The sequence below is a fragment of the Loxodonta africana genome, chromosome 7 (genome assembly GCF_030014295.1).
Source record: "Loxodonta africana isolate mLoxAfr1 chromosome 7, mLoxAfr1.hap2, whole genome shotgun sequence".
In the NCBI taxonomy this organism is placed as follows: domain Eukaryota; kingdom Metazoa; phylum Chordata; class Mammalia; order Proboscidea; family Elephantidae; genus Loxodonta; species Loxodonta africana.
In genome coordinates this window covers 8,430,319-8,451,312 of record NC_087348.1, presented here as the reverse complement: position 1 = coordinate 8,451,312, position 20,994 = coordinate 8,430,319, and the positions used below count along the sequence as shown (strand labels likewise).

The window sequence follows — 20,994 nt, the reverse complement described above, 5'->3', positions numbered from 1 at the left end:
ACTTAATGGTCTGACTGAGACCAGAGGAACTCTGGAAGATATGGCCCCCAGACTCTCTGTTAAACCAGAACTAAAATCATGCCCGAAGCCAACTTTTTAGACAAAGATTAGACTGGACAACAAAACATAAAATAACACTTGTGAAGAGTGTGCTTCTCAGTTCAAGTGGATTAAAAAAAAAATTTTTTTTTTTTTCAAGTGGATAAACTAGACCAAATGGGCAGCTCCTGTTCGGAGGCAGGATAAGAAGGCAGAAAGGGATAGAAGCTGGTTGAATGGACGTGGGAAACCTGGGGTGGAAAGGGGGAGTGTGCTGTCACATTACAGGGATGACAACTAGGGTCCTATAAAAATATGTGTATAAATTTTTGTATGAGAAATTAACTTGAGCTGGAAACTTCCACCTAAAGCACAATAAATAAAACATACACACACACAAAAGAACTCCCAGGCATGTTTTCTTTTAAGACGTCTAGTAAAGTTTTACTTCATAGGTCTGGACTATTTCTTGTTTAATTTCAATAGCAATGAAAGCTGTATTGTGCCTGTTTTTGTTTTTCAGTCTCATACGTTTGTTATAAAGCAATAGCTAACTGGTACAGGATCTCAGGGGTTAACAAATCTGAACAGGCACAATGCCATATAGATGGGCCCTCTGACTGTGGCGCTCATCCCCCGCTGGAGGCTGTGGTTGGCTTATAAGAATGTATTATATATGGCTCCAATGGAAATGCTCATGAGAGAAGTCTCAGCTGTGCTTGGTAGAAACCAGACCTAAACAGTCCTGACCCATCCCCACCCCCACTGCTGTGACGCTAAACCCTTGAGCATGAGACCCCTGGGATCCACTGGGGACAGACATGGAGAAGGGGAGTCCACGTAGACTATTATAACCCACTGGTGGGATGGGAGTTTACCTACTGGTCCCAAGCTGTAGTGTCCTTGTAAACTTCCTGGAGCCACTGGCTGTTCGAGAACACTGATGTCAGGAGGCAGAGAGGATCTATATGGGCAGCTTACTGTAAGCACAACCCTTACAGCAGAAACTCTGCGGTCAGAAACAGGGGGCACCCCAGTATCAGCCAGCAGCTGAGGAAACAGTAAGAAAGCATTTCAGAGAGGATGCTTGGGTCACATCTGGGCAAGTCTAGAGAAAGGTCACGTCAGGGTGGACTTCTCCAGCCCTTTCAGGATTACTAAGGAGCCCTGGTGGTGCAGTGGTTAAAGTGCTTGGCTGCAAACTGAAAGGTTGAGAGTTTGAACCCACCAGCAGCTCCACGGGAGAAAGATGTGGCAGTCTGCTCCCGTAAAAATTACAGCCTTGGAAACCCGATGGAGTAGTTCTACTCTGTCCTATAGGATCAATATGAGTTGGAATCGACTCGACGGCAACGGGTTTGGTTTTGGTTTCAGGATTATTAACATGGCAACAAATGCTGTGAAAGGGCTCATGGGAAAACAGCCGAGCCATCCACGATGAAGACTGAAATGGCGTCCCCTTTAATGGGACAAGATAGCCAGTGACAACCTCAGAAGTCCAGGCCCTGATAAGTGGAGTTTGCACAACCCACAAAGGGCCCAACCTGCCTTTGCAGCTGGTAGTCACTGCTTATAACTGGAGCTTTAGAAACCGACCACCAACCCCTTGGGTCCCTTTAATGGTTTACACTAGAACCCTTGGCCTTCCCAAGGACACTGGCTAAGATTCATGGGGAAGACAGCAGCAGAGGCAATTTCTAAGTCTCCACTTAAAAAACAGGCTGAGCGGCTAAACGATAAAACCCAAAACACACGGATGCGGATTACCACAAAGCTAGGTGACAAGATATATCCACGAACACCCAAATACAAGCCGGTAAGAACAAACCATCAGTAGTCCCCGAAGACTCACATGATGTCAGCGTCTCTGCAGGGAAAAAAGTGGAAAAAAGCAGTTATTTCCTGGAAAACATGGCAGGTCAATTAAAGAAGAGCAAGCTGAAACTTGGAGATGTTTTCTTATCCCAATAGCAAATAAGTGCAAAGGACCCACCATAGGCAAGAAGACTGCATCCTAAGACAACAACTCTAAAATATGGTGCACAGTATATACGTACATACGTACATATACATAGCTGTTGGGTGTTGTTGAGTCGATTGTGACTCGTAATGGCCTCATGTGACAGAATAGAGCTGCCCCTTAAGACTTGCTTGGCTGTAATCTTTACAGGAGCAGACCACCAGGTCTTCCTCCTGCAGAGCTGCTGGGTGGGTGTGAACTCCCAACCTTTTGGTTAGAAGCCAAGTGCTTAACCATTGCACTACTAGGGCTATCATTGTCTACATCCATTATGTATCTGTGTCTACAGCCACATCTGTTATATGTCTCCACCTGCACATACATCTACACCTAACTACAGTTAGGTGTCTGAAGAGACTGGTGCATCTGGAGCAACTAGCCCCTATGAACTCTCAAATTCCTGGCCGACAGGGAGAATCCCTGCCCCTCTCTGGACCTTGGGTGCTCCCTAATGGAGAACTAGTCCAGGATGAGCCCTGCATCCTCCCAGACTAAGTGGAAAGGCCTCACCGGCTGTGCTGGACTCTCCTTTATCCACCTGACTCATTCTAACCACCCCCCCAGATAAGGAGCCTAGAGAGACCTGGCTCCATCCATGGCTGTCTGGAACCTCGAGCCAATCACTTCACTTTTCTGAGTCGCATTCTCCTTATCTACGAATGGGAATAATTACAATGAGCCCTGTCCTGCTTATCTCTGTGGGGCGGAGCAAAAGAGATCATGGGTGTGGAAGGGAGGGGGGTCAAGAGCACCGGCTTTGGGGCCGCACAGTCATGGCATAGTGGCTAAGAGCTTGACTGCTAACCAAAACGTCAGCAGTTCGAATCCACCTGCTGCTCCTTGGAAACCCTATGCGGCAGTTCTACTCTGTCCTATACAGTCGCCATGAGTCGGAATTGAACGGGTTAGTCGTGAGTTCTGGTGGCAGTTCTGCCCCTTATCTGCTGTGGCATGTTAACAAGTCACAACCCTCTGAACCTCAGTTCTTCTCACCTGTAAAATGATAATAACAGTAATACTCTGCATTACAGAGCTAATGTAACAATGAAATTAAATGATATGGGAAAAGCGCTTAGCACAGTGCCTGGCATCAGGATCGCTCACTAAACGTTAGCTGCTGATGTTATTATAATACCCACTACCATCAAGTCAATTCCCACTCATACCGACCCTACAGGACGGAGCAGAACCGCCCCATAGAGTCTCCAAGGAGCGCCTGGCGGAGTCAAACTACCGAACTCTTAGGTTAGCAGCCGTAGCACTTAACCACTACACCACCAGGGTTTCCGTTAGTATGACGCCGTTGTTTTGAGAATCCTGTTGTGAAGACTGAGTCCTTTTCTGCCCTTCCCTCTCGCAAACGCCAGAGGGCGACACAGACGGCGGAGCTTCAGACACAAGCACGCCTGACGCAGCGCCACAGTCAGCCACAAGGTGGCGCTAAGCCACATACTCTGGTTTTTCGCCGACTTTGGGAAGCAAGGCAGCAGATGGAGTGAGACCAGAGATGGGGACAAGGGGACCCCCTGGGAGCCGAGGCGCCCTGCATCAAAAGATCAAGGAGTCTTGGACCGATAGCTCCCGGGTTCCGGGGACATGATAGGATCAGTTGGAAATGAATGAGTCGTGGGTCCCTTTCTGAAAGTGGGCGCCCCCTTCCTCCTAGCGCCGGACCGGCATCCCTCTCCGCAAGGAAGCCTTGTAGCGGGACGTCTGGAAGACAGAGCGCGCAGCTCTGTGCTCTTCCTCTCCTCTCTGTGGCTCATTCATCTGCCGCCGCGGTACGCCGTTGCCATGGAGACGTGATGCAGGCGGGCGGGAGGGAGGCCCCGGGTGACGTCTGCGCTCCTCACAGCTTGTCTCCCGCGGCTTCCCAGTTCTTGCCTATTTTGGAAGAGAGCCGCAGCCCTTCTGCTGATGCGCGCGCTCTGGCGCCTTTTAAAGGCAACCGGCGGAGTGGCGGCTCCTCCAGAGCCCGGGAGCTGCCCCCGCCCCCAGCCGCGAGCCCCAACCCGGGCTGGGGCCCGGGAAACCCCTGGGCCACATGCCCCTCCACTTTAGCGCCCTCCACTCCTATGGAGAAAATTCCCCGTGGAGAAAGGAGGTCCTGCCCTAACCCCTCGACCCTTGTCTCCCCCTCCCCCTAACGTGGGGGTGGGGTGGGGAGGAATCCACTTCTTCTAGACGTGCCTTGGAAGGACACAGGATGCCAGGCCTAGCGCGTTTGGGACCCTCTCTGCACAAGGCCACAGAGTGAAAACATCAGGTGAGGACTCACTGCCCGCGGGGCCACCAGGGTTTCAGGAGACCCACAGCCCCTCCGGCTCCCTGCCTTAGCCCTTTTCTCCTTGGGCTCAGACTGGAGCCAAGTTGGGATACCAGCTGGAAGCCCCTTACCAGTTGCTCCAACCCCCTCATTAAACTGGAAGGGAAACTGAGGCTCAGGGAAGCGTATTGACTTGACCAGGGTCACCTGGCAAGTTCCTGGAAGAGCATGGGCCAGAGCCCAGCGATGCTGACTTCTTGGCTAGGGGAGGCTTCCCTGTTCCTCGACTTTGGGCACGACTGGCCGAGTGCCCCAGGCCCTGGTCTGCCCGTACGCAGCTGCCGGCTGCCCAGATCTGGATTGCACCACCTCCTTTTGAGCACACTACAGACTCAGTGGGCTTTCTGGATCGGTGCTCACCCTGGACAAGCTTCTGGACCAGCTTCTGGACCCCAGGGACTCCACCAACCCACCAACCAGGTTGCTGTTTGCAAATGTCTGTGTCCATCGAAGATTTTCTGGAACTTTCTGGGCCCAACCCTTTCCTAGGCTGCCTACAAGTGCCTGTTCCAGATGGAGGTGTAGCTTGCTGGGCTCCCCAGAGCCTTGTGGACCCAGCTCTTTGGTCCAGCCTGCACCCTCCCTGCTGGACCCACGGGAGTGAGGACAGCTGTGAAGTGCTTGACCATGCCCAGGAGCTGTATAGGTTCCCGACATTGCTGGGCCCCTATTTTGGACTAAGACTGGGCACTCAGAGCTGGATCAGTCCCAGCCCAGTCCCTGGGAGCTCCAAGGCTAGCAAAGGAGACAGAAGCAGTTAGCCCTGGAGCCTTGAATGGGCCTTCCGGGGGGACATATGCCAGGGCCAAGCCTTCAAAGTACAGAAGGGGAAACTGGGGCAGCCCTCCATGGGATGTGATTTTCCAAGACCACATAGCAAGTCAGTGTGTGGCTGAGACTAGGACCTGGACCCCGTCTCCCTGCCCAGGGAGGGCTCTTTCTCTGCACCTTGAGCCCGGAAATCAGCCTTTGAGAGGCGTGCGAGGAGCCCAGTGCTATGAGCCAGGACCTGGTCGGGGTCCAGCTCCCCCAAGTGCTGGCCGTTTCTCTTGGGCCACTCTGCTCTCTGTGCTGGGCCTCAGTCACCCAAGGTGAGTCTAGCAGTCTCTGAGATCAGGCATTTTGTCCAGGCTGTGGGCTCCTCTGGCTGTCTGTGGAACGCTGCGAGGTCTTTCCAGACTGAAGCCCTGGGATGCTGGAATAGTAGCTCCTCAGCCACGGGCTGTGTCAGGCCACTCTGGGGATGTCCTGGGGGCCTGTTTTGCATACTTTGGAACCCACTGGATTCCACTAGCAGTGAGCCCCCTGAGGCACTGTTAGAAAGGCCCCTAATGGACGGGTTTGAGAAAGGAAACCAATGGGGTGAGCGCCAGTGACCACTTCCCCCATGTCCACACGCGCTGGGTCTCCACTCCAGAGGCCACAGTGATTCTGCTCAGCCAGGCCAAGGACTTGGTCCTCCAGGAAACTTCAGGTCCCCTCAGACCCTAGCACTGGGCGCATGAGCTCATCCCCACCTGAAAGCAGGTCTTGGGGCTGCAGCAACCAACCTCCAAAGCTGGGAGGCAGTGGATCAGGTGGGCCCGGAGCAGGTCTGAGTGCCAGAGATGGGAGGATCCTTTGAGGGCAAGTGGCCTGACCCACTGCCATTGCCATTTTCCAAACAGGGAAACTGAGCCCGAAGAGAGGAAGGGGCTTGCATAATAGCCCTAGTAGTTGTTGGCAGTTAGAGCCAGAATCGATATCTGCTGGTCCTCCTGTCCAGGACTCTCTCCCCCACACCAAACACAATCCACTGACATCTATACTAGACCCACTTCCTCCTCTTCCTGGACCTTCAAACCCTTGCCAGAGGCTGCCCTAGACACTTCGCCATAACAGCCTCTTCCCCCCTCGCCGTGATTCAACCAACCCCCTGAGGTCCCAGCATCCCCAAGGGTGGGAGTCATCATTCTCTCTCTTGGCTGCTTTTAGGGCTTGCCTCTGTCACTGGCCCAGTCCCAGGCCTACTGCTTGCTCCTGATTTTCCTAGCCTTTAACCCCATCAGTCTCTGCTGGGATCCCATGGATCATCCCTGCAGACTCTCTGTCCACTGGCCCCATGGCCTGTGGAGAAAACAGTAGCCCGCACATCATAGGATTGCCCTGAGGGTTTCATAAGCTAATATACACACGGTGCTGCATCTGTGAACTCTTATGTTGCAAGGTGTGTTCATGTGATAACGAGGAAACCCTTGAAGCTGGCACCTGGGAGCTTAGGCACAGGGGGTAGAAGGGTAAGAGAGGAGGCAGGAGCCAGGAGAAGTGTTTGGTGATGGGGGTAATGGGGAGCCATGGAGGGTAAGAGAGTGATCAGGTTTGCTTCTAGAAAAAAATGGCAGGGGAACACACACAGTTACTGAGCACTGAAGGGAGCGTTGGGTCGGGACTTGGTGAGCAGATCAGAGCGGTGTGGTTCTGGGAAGGAGCCCACAGCATCCCCAGCCAGACGCTCAGGGGGACTCTGCATCTCTTGATGCCCCCTAGAGGTCCAGGCCTCATGTCTGCTCAAGATTATATTTTCCATAAATTTCAGACAATGAAGACTAACACTCAGCGGTTCAACATTCATTGTGCTCCTCTTGCACTCTAGCCTTGTCCTAAGTGCTTTAACAGCTCAACTCAGCAATCATTTGGTGTTGGTGCTATCATCCACCTCACATCCCCATTTAACAGATGTGGAAATTGAGGCACAACAAGATAATTAAGTTACCCAGTGTCACAGTCAGTTAGCAAGGGAGCCAGGCTCAGCATTGCCCACATTGTCCCCCCCAGAGCCTACTCCCTTCCACCTTTTCTTGCCCCTCTGAGCCTCAGGCTTCTCCTATGCAGGGCACACCAATCCTCCTCCTCATGACGGCTCTTCAAATGCCTGCAGACCCTAAGTGACTGCATTGAGCCTTCCCTTCCCCCAGTGGAATATCTTCATTCCTTCTAGCTTTTGAAAGTGTCTTCAAGCATGTCTGGCGTGCCTGACCACATGCTGAAGGGCCATCGTGAGCGGGCAGACAGTCCCTGCCACAGTGGCTTCAGTCTAGTGGAGGAGAGAGATGCCCATCAATTAATCACCAGAACAAAATGCAACATTGCTACTGTGGCAGATGCTGATTGAGGCTCAGGGCCCCTGGGAGCCCATGGCTTGGGACTCGACCTCTTCAAGAAGGCCTTCCTGGCTTTCCTGAGGAGTTGGTGGTGAGCTGAGATCTGAACTAGGGAAAGAGGAGAGGAGAATGCACTCCTGGCAGAGGGAACGGCCTGTGCAAAGGCCCTGTGGTGTGCAGGGGCTGGGCATGGGTGGGAGAGGCCAACGTAGCTGGAATAGAGAGCACAAGGGACACATGAGTAAGAGAGGGCTGGTGAGGTAGCAGGAGCTGGGTCAGTCCTCACAGTCCCTGTTCCCACCAGACCCTTCTGCTCAAGGCGGGGCTGCTTCTCAGTTCTGACTATGATCCAGCTCTCAGAGCCCAACCTCCTGGCTGAGACAGGGGCTCAGTGCCTGCCTCACTCCACCTTCACCCAGCTCAGGCTGAAGGAGGCTCTTTTGCGGTCCCCTGTCACTGTGTAGGGTCCTGTTTGTGATGCCACACTCCTTTCTCTGTCTTTCCCCCACTCCTACCCCAGTCCAGCCTCTCTCTATCCTCCCTACCCTAGCCCAGCCTGGCCCAGCCCAGACAACGCAGCAGCTCAGTTCACACACGCCTCCTCAGGGGGGCCGTCCCTGACTCCCAGACCAGGTCATCCCCTCCTTTTGCTCTCCCTGAACAACCCCTGTGCCTCCTGCACTACAAAAAGAGTTGCTGCCAAGTCAATTCTGACTTCTGTAGGCCCCATACGTGTGTAAAAGTAGAACTGTACTCCACAGGGTTTTCAGTGGCTGGCTTTTCAAAAGTAGATTGCCAGGCCTTTCTTCTGAGGCACATCTGGGTGGACTCAAACCTCTAACCTTTTGGTTAGCAGCTGAGCACATTAACTGTTGGCACCACCCTGGGACTCCTCCTTCACAACAGTTGTCCCCATTCTCAGTTATCCCCCTTTGGATGACTTGATTGAGCTCTAACTTTCTCCCCAGCCTGGATGACCTCCTTGAGGTCACAGGCACCACCAGTGCCCAGCACAGAGTTTGGCACAAACTCAGCCCTCAGACATTTGCTGCATGAATGAGCGACCCACCTGAGTCCCTGCTCTGTGCCAGGCCCTGTGCTAGACACTGGAGTATGGAGAGCAGACGTCGGTACTACCTTGAGGCTTTCAGATGCTGCTGGGGAGACAGATGTCAACAAGCAGCCAGGATGGATGCTGCATGAGAAATGCATTGGAGGGGAAGCCTAGAGGCTGGAGGGACACTGAGGAGGGCTGCTGGGCCATCTGGAGACCAAAAGGGCAAGGAGGACCTCCCCAGCAAGGGGAGGAGACCCTGAAGCTGGGCGAGGCTCATGCCCTGCACTCCGGCCTCCTCGGCATTTAGAAGAGTGTTGGGTCCCTGCCCTGCACTCAAACAGTGTCTTCTGGTTGGTTTCTTGATTTCCTTCCCTTCTTGGGCTCTGGTAGTCTAACACGCTGCTGGTCGCGTTATTTGTCTCTTCTTCTTTCAGTCCTGCTTCCAGGCCTCTGCCCGGAGAAGCTCCATCTCCCCAACCTGGGTGCACTGTCCTCTGCCCACACCCTCCATGGGCCCATGTCCCTCACCTTCTCTGTGCAGCCCACTCACCCCCCCAACCCTCTTGATGCGTGGGTGCCAGCGTGTACCCTCTTCACATGAGATTTGTTGATTTCATACCATAAATAGATAAAATGTTCTGGATGCCGCCCTGTGCAAGGAGAGTTGGGGGAGTGATAACATAATGAAAAGGCCTGAGGAGGAAGAAAACAGCCTGCTAGGATGCAGCTGAAAGTAGCATGCCATTGCGTGAACCAGTTCTGTGTGAGAATTAGATCTTCACTGTGCAGACTGGGGAACCATAGACACAGGGCCAGGGAGGTTCTTGGGAATCTGTTAGAAAACCTTTATGTGGTTCCAAGCCATCAATCCAAAAGAATAATCTAGTAAAAATTAGAAAGAAGTAGAAGTCAGGAAACCAGCCTCTAATTCTGGCTTGAACTCATTCCAGCTGTGTGACCCTAGGCAAGTAACTCAACCTCTCTGAATGTATAGATTCTTCCAGTGGGTTAGATTGGAGGCTTCATGAGGACTGAGACCCCACAATATCCTCATTTTCCTCCCACCAGAAAATATTGTCTTCCTAGCAATACTTTAATAACCAACCTTGGGACACCCTCCCCCCTTCCTGAAATGCAGTCCTGAAGATTGGGGTTGGTTAGGGATGAGATGGGGTACCCTGCCTCTTCTTTGCCAAATCCAGCTCATGTTGCCATGGTAACAAGATGTGGAGCATCACTCTGCATGGGAAGGCTACATCTACACAACTACAGAGGGGCTAGAAGCCAGCAAGGAGGCTGGTCTGTTGGGTTTCCCAATCTTGCCTTCCTTAAGTTGTGTGGGGATGCTACTGACCCATGGCATTTGGAAGAGTAAAGGGAGATGAAAGGATAGCTTGGCCTTCCCTGGGCCCAGAGAGCCTTACGGTGAGAAAGAGAGAAACAAGTGGAGATGTTCTTAGTATGAACTCATCCTCTACTCTAACGGTCATCAAACTTTTTCTGTAAAAGGTCAGCTGGTAAATATTTTAGGCTTTGCAGACCATATCTCTGTTGTGGCTACTCAACACTGTAGCACGAAAATACCAAGACAATCTGTAAATAAATAGATGTGACTGTGTTCCAATAAAACTTTATTTACAAAAAGAAGTGATGGGCCAGATTTGCCAGGCAGTTCATAGTTTGCTCTATCCCATGGTGCAAGAGCACGAGCCTGGGCTGGGAGACAGGAGCTGGCTTAAGGCCCAGCATTATCACTGACTTACTGTGTGACTTTGAACAATTCAATGTCCATCTCTGAGTCTCAGTTTCACCATCTATCAAATGGGTATAATGTCTCAGCCAGATTTGTCATGAGAATATATATAATAGGTCAGAGCAAATCTGAGGCCTTTTCATCCCTCTGCCCCATCAGTTGAGTAGAGCTGCCGACACCCACACCCCACTCCCACCAGGTCAGGTCCTTGCTCAGAAAGTCTTCTACAGGTGGCAGCCCATTGATTCTTGCTCTGGCTTTATTACCTCCAGCCCCAAGTGACCCCATTTCAGAAGCAAGCCGAGCACCAGAGGAAATGAGGAATTCCTTTCTTTCCACTGTCCAGTCATTTGGCAGGAGGCTACAATTCACTCGAGAAAGCGATGTGACTGCAGTGGCTGGTGGCCAGGCTTTGAAGGAGGCCTTTGAGACTCAGACTGGGACTAGAGTTAGGAAAGGTGAGCTTCAATGCTCCCGTAGAACACTCACCTATGGCCAGTGCTCCATTGGAACCTGGGCCAAGTAGCTACAGCTGAAGTCCAGGGGTGACTTCCTCCACCAATTGCATCAATGGATCTTTCTTGAGCTGTCTTGTCCATCTGGCTGGTCTGACTACCCTGAGAGCTTGCTTGGATCCTTTGGCATCTTGTCATCTAATTATCTTCTCTGAAGACCATCAAGGCTTCTCTCTGTCTCTGTCTCTTCTCTCTACTTTCTTTCTCTCCCTCTTTCTCATATACACATTTATCCAGAGCAACACAAAATCTTGACATGTCTCTGTCAAGATCCTTGCCCCACATTTCCATATAAGCAGCTCTAACCAGGAGACTCCATGTTATTCTTGAGAACCAGACTCCCTACTCACCCCCCAGCTCCCTCCCAGGAGATCATCCTCCCCAAAATCTCTGCAAAAAATCCACCTCCTCTTCTCCAGAGGTTGAGAGGTGGTGTCCCTGTAGGTCTCCAATAAAGCTATGCAAGACAGGGGCAAGGGATCTCATAGCTTGTTCTTGCTATAAAAAAACCCTTTTTGGGAAAAATAATAAAGAATGAAATCAGCCAATCCCTTTCTATGCCATCACCTCTTCTTGGTGATTTCTCAGGGAAGGAGTGGGCGGGTTGCCATGGCAACAGATGCAAGCACTCGTCTCCGTAAAGAAGGGACCTTGATTTTTTTTTTCTCTCTCTCTCTCATTCTCTTTCTCAGTTTTTTGTGTGTGTCTGTGTGTGCTGCACACGCCTGTGCCCACACCAGGAATTTTTTTAGAATTAAAGAAAGCCCTTCTCTTCTCTCAGCTCCCCAAATATGGAGTGATAGAAACTCACTTACTGCTGTAGGCCAGAGAAGATTCAGGGTAGTTCAAGGGACTGGGGAGAGGTCAGACGGGGTGTCCTTCCTCCATCCCTTTATCTAGCAATTGCATGGGACAAAAGAGACCTTCCCAAATTTTGGGGGGGCCAAGGGCTCAAAAGAGGGAAGATGCTGGCTGAAGAGAGGTGAGCAAGAGACAGACGATGCAAGAACTCAAAAAGTAACATCAGAGAGGGTAACAAAAGGTGCATCGAGGACAGGGATACTTGCAAAGCCATACACACAGTCGGATGCTGAGAGACAAAGCCACAGAACCAGACTCAGATATGAACATACACACAGGCACACAGAAAGTTGCAGACATATAAACACATACAGACACAGACATAGAACTGCACACTCCATAGGGAGTTGTAGGCATTTTTAAAAAGACAGACATAGATGCAAGCATAGGGAAATACATAGCGATACAGAGATAAAAACACACAGCCACAAGGACACATGCAGAAAAATTCACAGATACAGGCACACAAACACAGGCACGTGTTCAGACAGACACAAGCTCAGGTACAGAGACACACACAGTCACAGTCAAATGGACAGGTAGACAGACAGATGGACAGGTAGACAGACAGACATGAACACCCTCACAGTCTGGCTCCCTCCCTTCGATTGCCCAAGCATCTCTTAGCAGTGGTGCATAGATGAGAATGCTGCAGGCTCACCCAGTGGGTTTGCCTGGGTGGCTCTTGCTCCCCCACCCAATTCCATCTGCACAGTCACCCCAAAGCCCCTCTCCCAATTCATTCCCTTGCCCATTTTCCCATAGCCCATGAACTCTGATGCCCCCCCCACCTCAGGCTTCCAGTTCCTTAACCTGTTCTGCTGCTGGTGCTGCCACTGGGGGGGGGGGGGCAGGGTGACTCAGCCGGGCCAGGATGACTCACACTGCCAGTATTTTTAGCAGCGGCCAGGAGCTCTCTAGCGTGCCAGCCGCCCCCCTCCTCCTGCTTGCTATTTCGGAACCGTCACTGGTGATATAAATAGCTCCTCTCCCACAGCCTGAAGCTGCTGCCAAGCTATTTTTGGTTCTGTGCAGTTAAAAATAGCTTCACGGAGGTGGGAGGTAAGGGAGGGTGGGAGCTGGCCCAGGGAGAGGAGACTTTGGGGCATAATGAGCTTCTCAACTTGAATCAGAGTGGGAAAACTAGGATGAGCCCTTCTCTGCCCCCCTTTTCCCTTTCTAGGCCCTTTCTTCCCTTCCAGAGTGCCTTCCCCCCAGTCGCAATCTCCTGGAAAAATCCAAGGGCTCTTCCCCTGAGCCCAGTTCACCCCCACGCTTACTTTACTCCTAAGCCAAGGAATCTATGTCTTCATACAACCCCCTCCCCATATTCAGCCCAAGAGGAGAAGGCAAGACCCAAAGGGGGTCTCACCAGAGACTTATGTGGACCCAAGCCTTGCTTTGACGTCCTAGGCAGACCATGGCTAATCTGATTTCCCTGGTGAGTCTTTCAGAACCATGGACAGAGGCCAGTGCCCCAGTCTTTCACCGTCGGTCTGCTCAGCTTGCTGCAGACCTACCAGGCCCAGCGCTACACCTCTTAGCGTGGAGAGGGATGCTAAGAAATGTCTCCCAGCCAGGGCCTAAAGCAGCAGTGGATGAGGAAAACTGCCCTGGATTTTCATTTAGGAAGGGGTTCGGGTCCTAAGACCAAGGGTTGTCCAAACAGAAGCCTGAGGAAGGTGTGGGTGGGTACTTCAGGGATTCAGATAGAGATGAAAGTGGTAGCAGAGATGCCCTTCCCGAAGGAACCATCTCTCTGTGATCTAAGTTAATAGGGTTACAGACAGTGGCACACAGGCCCCCTCCCCTTCCCTCCACCTCAGTTGTACACTGAACACAGGATGGTGGAAGTGGATGGCTCAGCCTCAGACAAAATGGCACAAGACGTGGCCTCCACAGGTGTGGACCCCTCTTCTCAGACAATCTCCTTGCTGCACTTTCACCTCCTACCCTGCCTCTCTGCCTACCAACCTTTTCCATGAAGAGTTGGGTGTTTCTTGGCCTCATTTTTTTCTCGATGTCCAAGTTCATCTCTACCCTTCTTATGTGACTTTATAGGTCAGTCCCCTCCCCCAATTTTTAAATGGCCTCAACCCCAGCCCTTCAAGTGATTTCACCCCCGCCCCCACCATCAAAAGAGATTTCTGATAAAGTGTCCCCCACACCACCTCTTACTCCCTTTAGGGGGTCCCGGGGGGAAAGAAAGGCACCTCCCATGCCGGGAAAGTCACTGTCTGTGGTGAAGGAGAAAGGGAAGCAGGGTAAAGGTGGCGAGATACGGAGTCAAAACTAAAGAAAAGAAAGGAAGGGAGTCACGGTAGAGCAGAATTGGGGGCGGGTGTGAATAGAGTTGAGACCACAAAGCGGGCAATGAAATAAAGAAACCAGTTGGGGGGGTGCGATGTGGAGAGTTGAAGGCTGAAAGACCTAGCGAGCGAGGAGTTGCAGCGCCGCTGATGGGCGGGGGTGTGAAACGGGGCGCGGATGACAGCCTGGCAGAGTTCAGGGGTCCTTGGTAGGTGCAGGGGTCGCGGAGGGCCCAGGACGGTCCCCCACTTCTCTGCTGCTTCCCCATCCTCCCCGCCGAGGCAGTGGTGGGGGGAGCCCTCCGGAGCGGTGCCGAAGCAGCCAGGCTCCGCCCGCCGCCGCCTCCGCGGCAGCCAGGGAGGATTCCTGTCCTAATATGGAGCTGGGATTCCCCCGGCCCCGCCCCCGCCCCCTGGCCGGCGCGGAGACGCAGGCTGGCAAGCCGGTGGGGGGAACCGCTCGCTTCGGGGGCTGGCAGCGGGGGAAGGGATGCCTCTGTGCCGACCCAGATCCTCACCGTGCCCTCGTTCCTGCCTCAGTTTCCTCGGTCAGTGGCCGAGGTTCATTAATTGACAGGGAAACGAAGAATCAGTGCAGACTTTAGCGTTGGTGTTCCTATTCTGGACTGTGGAAAATAGGACCAAGGCCAAATTCAGCTAGTCCCTCTCCCCCAGGACCCCCTTTCCATCCCATCCTAGGACGTAGGCCCCCAGGTAACTCCCCGCGCTAAATCGCTAAGACCTGGGTTTGAGAAGGGGAAAAGAGGATTTGATCTTTGTTAAGTGGCCAAGGGAATCCCGGATTGAGTAGTACCCAGAGAGAAATCTTAGCTGTGACCTGTTCCATAGAGGCTAAGGAAGAGCCTTCTTCCCCTCATGCCGACATGACCTTTGTTCGGTCAATATCCAGAGGCGATTTGTGGACCATCCTTATCTCAGAAAAATCCACGTCAGAACCAGCCCCTCCCTGCCCTTACAGACTCTGCTGCCAGGGACTTCAGGCCTTGCCCTGTTGCTTCCTTCAGTTGGACACATTTGGACGCCTGGGTCCCCTACCCCCTTTCAGGCCTTCCCAAAGCAGCTCCTGTTCTGCTCAGCTCAAGCCAGCAGCGGCCCCCTCCGCAGCCTCCTTTCTCCCCCTCCTCCTGGTCCCCCTCCCGCTCCCGTTCTACGTCACGAGATGACGTCGGAGGCTGGGGAGGGAGGAGGAGCGCCCCCCCTCCCCAGCCAGTGGCTCCCGCTGCAGCTTGTTTAGCCCAGCCTCCCGTTTTCCCGCCCCCCCCCCGGCTCTAAAGCGAACCCCCCACGCCCGGCAGGAGCTATAAAAGGCGGAACGAGGCAGGCAAGGGGGGCAGCTCAGCCGAGCGGAGCCCAGGAGAGGAGAGAGAGCCTGAGCGAGAGACGGGAAAGCAAGGAGGAGGAAGCCACCGGCGCTTTGGGACAGGAACGCAGGTGTTCGGGGCGCCTGAGCTGGAGCTCTGCAGCCGGCAGTCATGTATCGCTCCACCAAGGGCGCCTCCAAGGCGCGCCGCGACCAGATCAACGCTGAGATCCGGAACCTCAAGGAGCTGCTGCCGCTGGCCGAGGCGGACAAGGTCCGGCTGTCCTACCTGCACATCATGAGTCTTGCCTGCATCTACACTCGCAAAGGCGTCTTCTTCGCTGGAGGTGAGCATCTGGGGCTGCTGGAGACCCGAGCTGGCGGGTACCAGGGACAGTGGGGCTGAGGGAACACTCTGGGACTGCTGCATGTCTAGGGCAGCGTGTTGCCAAGCTGAGGAGAGAAGAATTTGGAACTCAGGACTTTCTTATTTTCCTCCTGAGCTCTATAGAGCTCACCTTGGTTCTGGATGAGGGTTAGAGAGCCGGGATGCTCTCCCTGGTGCCAGACTTCTGGGAGGAGAGGAGACAGCACTGAATGGCTCCAGTTCCCAAGAGCGCAGAGGTGCTCCAGGAGCCCGGGAAAGGAAGCCCGGGAAGTTCTTGGAATGGAGCTGCTAAAGCCTGGGGAAGCGCAGCCGCGGCGCGCGGTGCAGGAAGGGCTTTTTCCACCGGTGCTGAAGTACTGTCCGTGGTGCTGAACGCCCGCGTGGTTCGGGAAGCTGTCCGAGGTGCTGAGTGTTTACGTGCCTTAGGGTGCTATCCGCGGTCCTGAAATTCAGGGCTGCCGAGGGGCTAGCAGTGGTTTAGAAATGAATGGGTTCGCTGGCTGGGGCGATCCCAGCAACAGGTTCCCGGGGCCAAGAGCTGCGGGCAGAGGGTCAACAGGTGTGTGCAGAGGCAGGTCTATGAGAAATTCCTCTGGATTCTATGGAACTCAGTCCATGTCTTCTTCACCTCTGTTTTGCCCCCTGCTCTTACCTCCTGACTCACCTATCTTCTTGCCCTGCAGGCACTCCTCTGGCGGGCCCCACAGGGCTTCTCTCAGCTCAAGAGCTTGAAGATATTGTGGCAGCACTGCCTGGCTTCTTGCTTGTGTTCACGGCTGAGGGAAAGCTGTTGTACCTGTCCGACAGCGTGAGCGAGCATCTGGGCCACTCCATGGTGAGTGCTTAGGGTCCTCTCAGTTCAGGCTGGGGTCAGATAGGGGGCAATGAGATTCCTACCTCTCTGGATCTGAAAATTACTGAGGAGGGAGGGATTATCCCTGCAAGAGCCTGAGGGCCAAGCATTGGCTCTTGTTGCCCTCACTAATGGTCATCTCTTCCCTTCCTCCCTCCAGGTGGATCTGGTTGCTCAGGGTGACAGTATCTACGACATCATTGACCCAGCTGACCACCTCACTGTGCGCCAGCAACTCACCCTGCCCTCTGCCCTGGACACTGGTGAGGACCCCCTTCTCCCTTTCTCAGTCTAGTCTCCCTCCTGATACCCAGCTCCTCCCCATCTGCTATCTCTCAGCCACCCATCCTCTTACCAATTGTTCTCTTCACCCACCTAGATCGCCTCTTCCGCTGTCGCTTCAACACCTCCAAATCCCTCAGGCGCCAGAGTGCAGGCAACAAGCTGGTGCTCATTCGAGGCCGATTCCACCCTCACCCTCCTGGGGCCTACTGGGCAGGAAATCCTGTATTCACAGCTTTCTGTGCCCCTCTGGAACCTAGACCCCGCCCTGGCCCTGGGCCCGGCCCTGGCCCTGGCCCTGCCTCACTCTTCTTGGCCATGTTCCAAAGTCGTCATGCCAAGGACCTGACTCTACTGGACATCTCTGAGAGGTAAGCTCAGAGTCCCCAGACCCTAGGAGGAAGGCAGGCCAGAGAGGATGGGACCCCCAGATTCTGGAGTATCAGGGGTAGGGATGTTGGTGTCTAAGGGGGCAGAGAGCCTGGGAGGGAGTGAGATGTTTGGGTATTAATCAGAGTAAACAGAAAGCTGACCCCACCCTTTCCATCTTCCCAGTGTCCTAATCTACCTGGGCTTTGAGAGAAATGAACTGCTCTGTAAATCATGGTATGGACTGCTGCACCCTGAGGACCTGGCCCATGCTTCTGCACAACACTACCGCCTGTGTGAGTGTCCAGAGAGGCCGGGGGAAGGGTGCAAGACAGGGACTTGGCACGGGCATGGAAGAGAAGGCTAGGAATGGGCTGGGGTCAAAGCTGACGTTGGGAAAAGACCAGAAGCCAGCAGTTTTGGATTCTATAGAGTGAGCATTAGGGCGAGGAGTCAAGGTGAGAATACAATTGGAACTGGGGGACTGTGAGTGGTGAGGTCAAGGTGGGGAGCTGAGTGTGGCAGGTTAGGGCAGTCAGAGAAGAGGATGCCAGGGCGACCTCAATTCAGTGAAGAGGTGAACAAGGGAAGAGCTTAGGTGATGTTGCCCAATGGGCATCCTAACTCTGCATCTCTTCTTCCTCCCCAGTGGCTGAGAATGGAGATATTCAGGCAGAAATGGTGGTGAGACTGCAGGCTAAAGCTGGAGGCTGGGCATGGATTTACTGCCTGTTGTATTCAGAATGTCTGGAAGGCCCTATTACTGCCAATAACTACCCAATCAGGTGAGCTGCAAGGCAGGGGCCTGGGGGGCAGCTGAGGTCGGCATGAAGGAGATACAAAGCAGGGACTGCTCTGAGAACGGACACCATATCCTTACCGGCTGCCTCATCTCTCCTCTCCAGTGACTCGGAAGCCTGGAGCCTCCGCCAGCAGCTGAACTCTGAAGACACCCAGACAAGCTATGTCCTGGGCACCCCCACCATGCTGCCGCCATTCCCTGAGAGCATCCTATCCCAGGAGCAGTGCTCCAACCCCAACCCAGTCTTCACCCCTCGCTTGGGGACTCCCAGAAGCACCACTTTCCCTGGCGCTCCTGAACTAGGTGTTGCTTCAGCATCCGAAGAGCTTTCCCGGCCCCCCAAAGAGCTGGACTTCAGTTACCTGACATTTCCTGCTGGGCCTGAGCCTTCTCTCCAAGCTGACCTGAGCAAGGATTTTGTGTGCACCCCACCCTACACACCTCGCCAGCCAGGAGGCTGTGCCTTCCTCTTCAGCCTCCATGAGCCCTTCCAGACCCATCTGCCCACCCCATCCAGCTCTCTCCAAGAACAGCTGACTCCGAGCACTGCAACCTTCTCAGATCAGTTGACACCCAGCAGTGCAACCTTTCCAGACCCACTAACTAGCCCGCTACGGGGCCAGTTGACCGAAGCCTCGGCCAGAAGCTATGAAGACCAGTTGACTCCCTGCACCTCCACCTTCCCAGACCAGCTGCTGCCCAGCACTGCCACCTTCCCAGAGCCTCTCAGCAGCCCTTCCCAGGAGCAGCTGACTCCTCCCAGCACGGCATTCCAGGCACACCTGAGCAGCCCCAGCCAAACTTTCCCAGAACAGCTGAGCCCCAACTCCACCAAGACTTACTTCGCCCAGGAGGGATGCAGTTTTCTCTATGAGAAGTTGCCCCCAAGTCCTAGCAGCCCTGGTAATGGGGACTGCACTCTCCTGGCCCTGGCTCAGCTCCGGGGTCCCCTTTCTGTGGATGTCCCCCTGATGCCCGAAGGCCTGCTCACACCTGAGGCCTCTCCTGTCAAGCAGAGTTTCTTCCACTATTCTGAGAAGGAGCAAAATGAGATCGACCGTCTCATCCAGCAGATCAGTCAGTTGGCTCAGGGCATGGACAGGCCCTTCTCAGCTGAGGCAGGCACTGGCGGGCTGGAGCCACTTGGAGGGCTGGAGCCCCTGGATTCCAACCTTTCTCTGCCAGGGGCTGGCCCCCCTGTCCTCAGCCTGGACTTAAAACCCTGGAGATGCCAGGAGCCGGACTTCCTGGCTGACCCTGATGACATATTCCTGGAAGAGACGCCTGTGGAAGACATCTTCATGGATCTTTCCACCTCAGCCCCCAATGGGGAGTGGGGTTCAGAGGGTCCTGAGGCAGCGGGCCCAGGAGGGGCCCTGTCACCTTGCAACAACCTGTCCCCAGAAGACCACAGCTTCCTGGAGGACCTGGCCACATACGAAACCGCCTTTGAGACAGGTGTCTCAGCATTCCCCTATGATGGGTTTACTGATGAGTTGCATCAACTCCAGAGCCAAGTTCAAGACAGCTTCCATGAAGGTGAGTGCAGCCAAAATACTCAAGAACTCTACTCCCTGTTCTACCAATAAGATGCTAGCTGCCATTAGTTGGGTCAGTTCCCCTTTCTGTACCTCAATTTTATTAATGGGATGACATCACTTGCTGCCCAGGGTAGCAGTGAGGAAAAGTGCAAATGAAAAACTTAAGATGAAGGTTCTGGACAAGTAGGCATGGGGACAGGGCTTGGGAAGGTAGAATAGAATGCTACAGACTCAATAGGTAGTGGTTTGTGCTTCTTAACCCTATGAGGGAACTAGATCAGTTGTCCCCATCCTATTTTGCAGATGAAGGCAATCTAGGTCCCAGAGTTAAAGAAACTTGACTAAGGTCACATAGCAAATTGATAGAAGAGGATTAGAGCTGTAGCCCAGTATTCTTGCCCCCTAAAGGGGATACAGAGCAAGGGTTTATAGGGGTTGGGGAAAGAAAGAAAGTGGGACTTAACCCCTGGCTCCATGGTGGGCTCCCTGCTTATGGCCCAGACTTTCTAGAAGTACAGCCATAGTGTCACTCCATCTGTCCAAATTGTCCCCCTATCTGCTGAGCCTCCAGTGATCATTCAGCTGTTGGGCCAACACTGCACCACATCCTCACCCATGGACCCTCTACACTAACAGGCCTCCCTGACTGTCTTCTCTGTCTCTCTCTGCAGATGGAAGTGGAGGGGAACCAACGTTTTGAATAAGTCTGTGACTTAACGTCGTCAAGTATGGCATATTGTCATCAAGACGTGGAGCCGCTCTCCACCACCCCGAGACTGTTGGGGGGACTCTGGGGGCCAGAGGGGGGTGTATCTGATTCCCCAGGCCCTGAAGGATTTGGGGGGGAGGTGGGAGGGCACGGGAGGGGAGCTTCTTTTTAAAATCCAGAGACTTCGAGCGATCCCAGTTTCCATTTCAATCCGTATTCACTCGTAGTGAGTTTCCTTGAATGGGATTTCAAGCGGAGAACGGGGGAGTCTCACTTCCCCCGCCCCGCGCTGCCCCATGGGCCCGGGCCAGTTCTCCACTCCTAGGGGCCAAGCCACCCCTGGGCCTTGGTGGGGGAAAGGCACGGCCCACCCGGGCCAGCCTGTGCCCCGAGGGGCTCTTGACACCCACGTAGAATTCTCTACACACCAGTAACGGGATTTCAATTCCGATGGACTCGGCTGCCCTGGCGGCCCTTCCTGTGACTTTTGCGCCCCGCGCCTGGGGTGGGGGGCGCGAAGAGACGCTACGTTCCTTTCCGATGGAGGAAGGCAGACCTGCCGTCACACGCATGCTGGCACGAGTGCGTGTACCTGGTGCAGGACTCACCCAGCCGCCAGACCGCCTGGGCCTGCCCAAATGGCCACCTCGTGGTACTGCGGTGACTTTGTAGCCAACTTTATAATAAAGTCCAGTTTGCCTTTTTGGTA

The 20,994-nt window shown here is 53.8% G+C and overlaps 2 protein-coding genes across 2 annotated transcripts in view; both read left to right on the top strand.

Annotated features, from left to right (window-relative positions):
* Window positions 1-4,206, top strand: part of LOC104846805 (skin secretory protein xP2-like) — a 22,974-nt gene extending 18,768 nt beyond the window's left edge. Inside the window, exons 2-3 of the mRNA XM_010599157.1 lie at window positions 3,427-3,493; window positions 3,726-4,206. Coding sequence (XP_010597459.1) covers window positions 3,427-3,493; window positions 3,726-4,206 — 548 coding nt within the window. The remainder of the gene's footprint in view (window positions 1-3,426; window positions 3,494-3,725) is intronic.
* NPAS4 (neuronal PAS domain protein 4) lies at window positions 4,046-20,994 on the top strand. The gene is made up of 9 exons (XM_003419566.3): window positions 4,046-5,476; window positions 15,337-15,688; window positions 16,413-16,564; window positions 16,743-16,845; window positions 16,962-17,235; window positions 17,420-17,529; window positions 17,883-18,018; window positions 18,139-19,574; window positions 20,248-20,994. The coding sequence occupies exons 2-9, from the start codon at window positions 15,514-15,516 to the stop codon at window positions 20,274-20,276; spliced, it is 2,415 nt and encodes an 804-aa protein (XP_003419614.1). The 5' UTR covers window positions 4,046-5,476; window positions 15,337-15,513; the 3' UTR covers window positions 20,277-20,994.

Coding starts and splice junctions, on each gene's coding strand:
- NPAS4 (XM_003419566.3), top strand. CDS start 15,514: ATGTATCGCTCCACCAAGGGCGCCTCCAAGGCGCGCCGCGACCAGATC. Junction 15,689..16,412: donor AGGCGTCTTCTTCGCTGGAG/GTGAGCATCTGG, acceptor CTTGCCCTGCAG/GCACTCCTCTGGCGGGCCCC. Junction 17,236..17,419: donor CTACTGGACATCTCTGAGAG/GTAAGCTCAGAG, acceptor CCATCTTCCCAG/TGTCCTAATCTACCTGGGCT.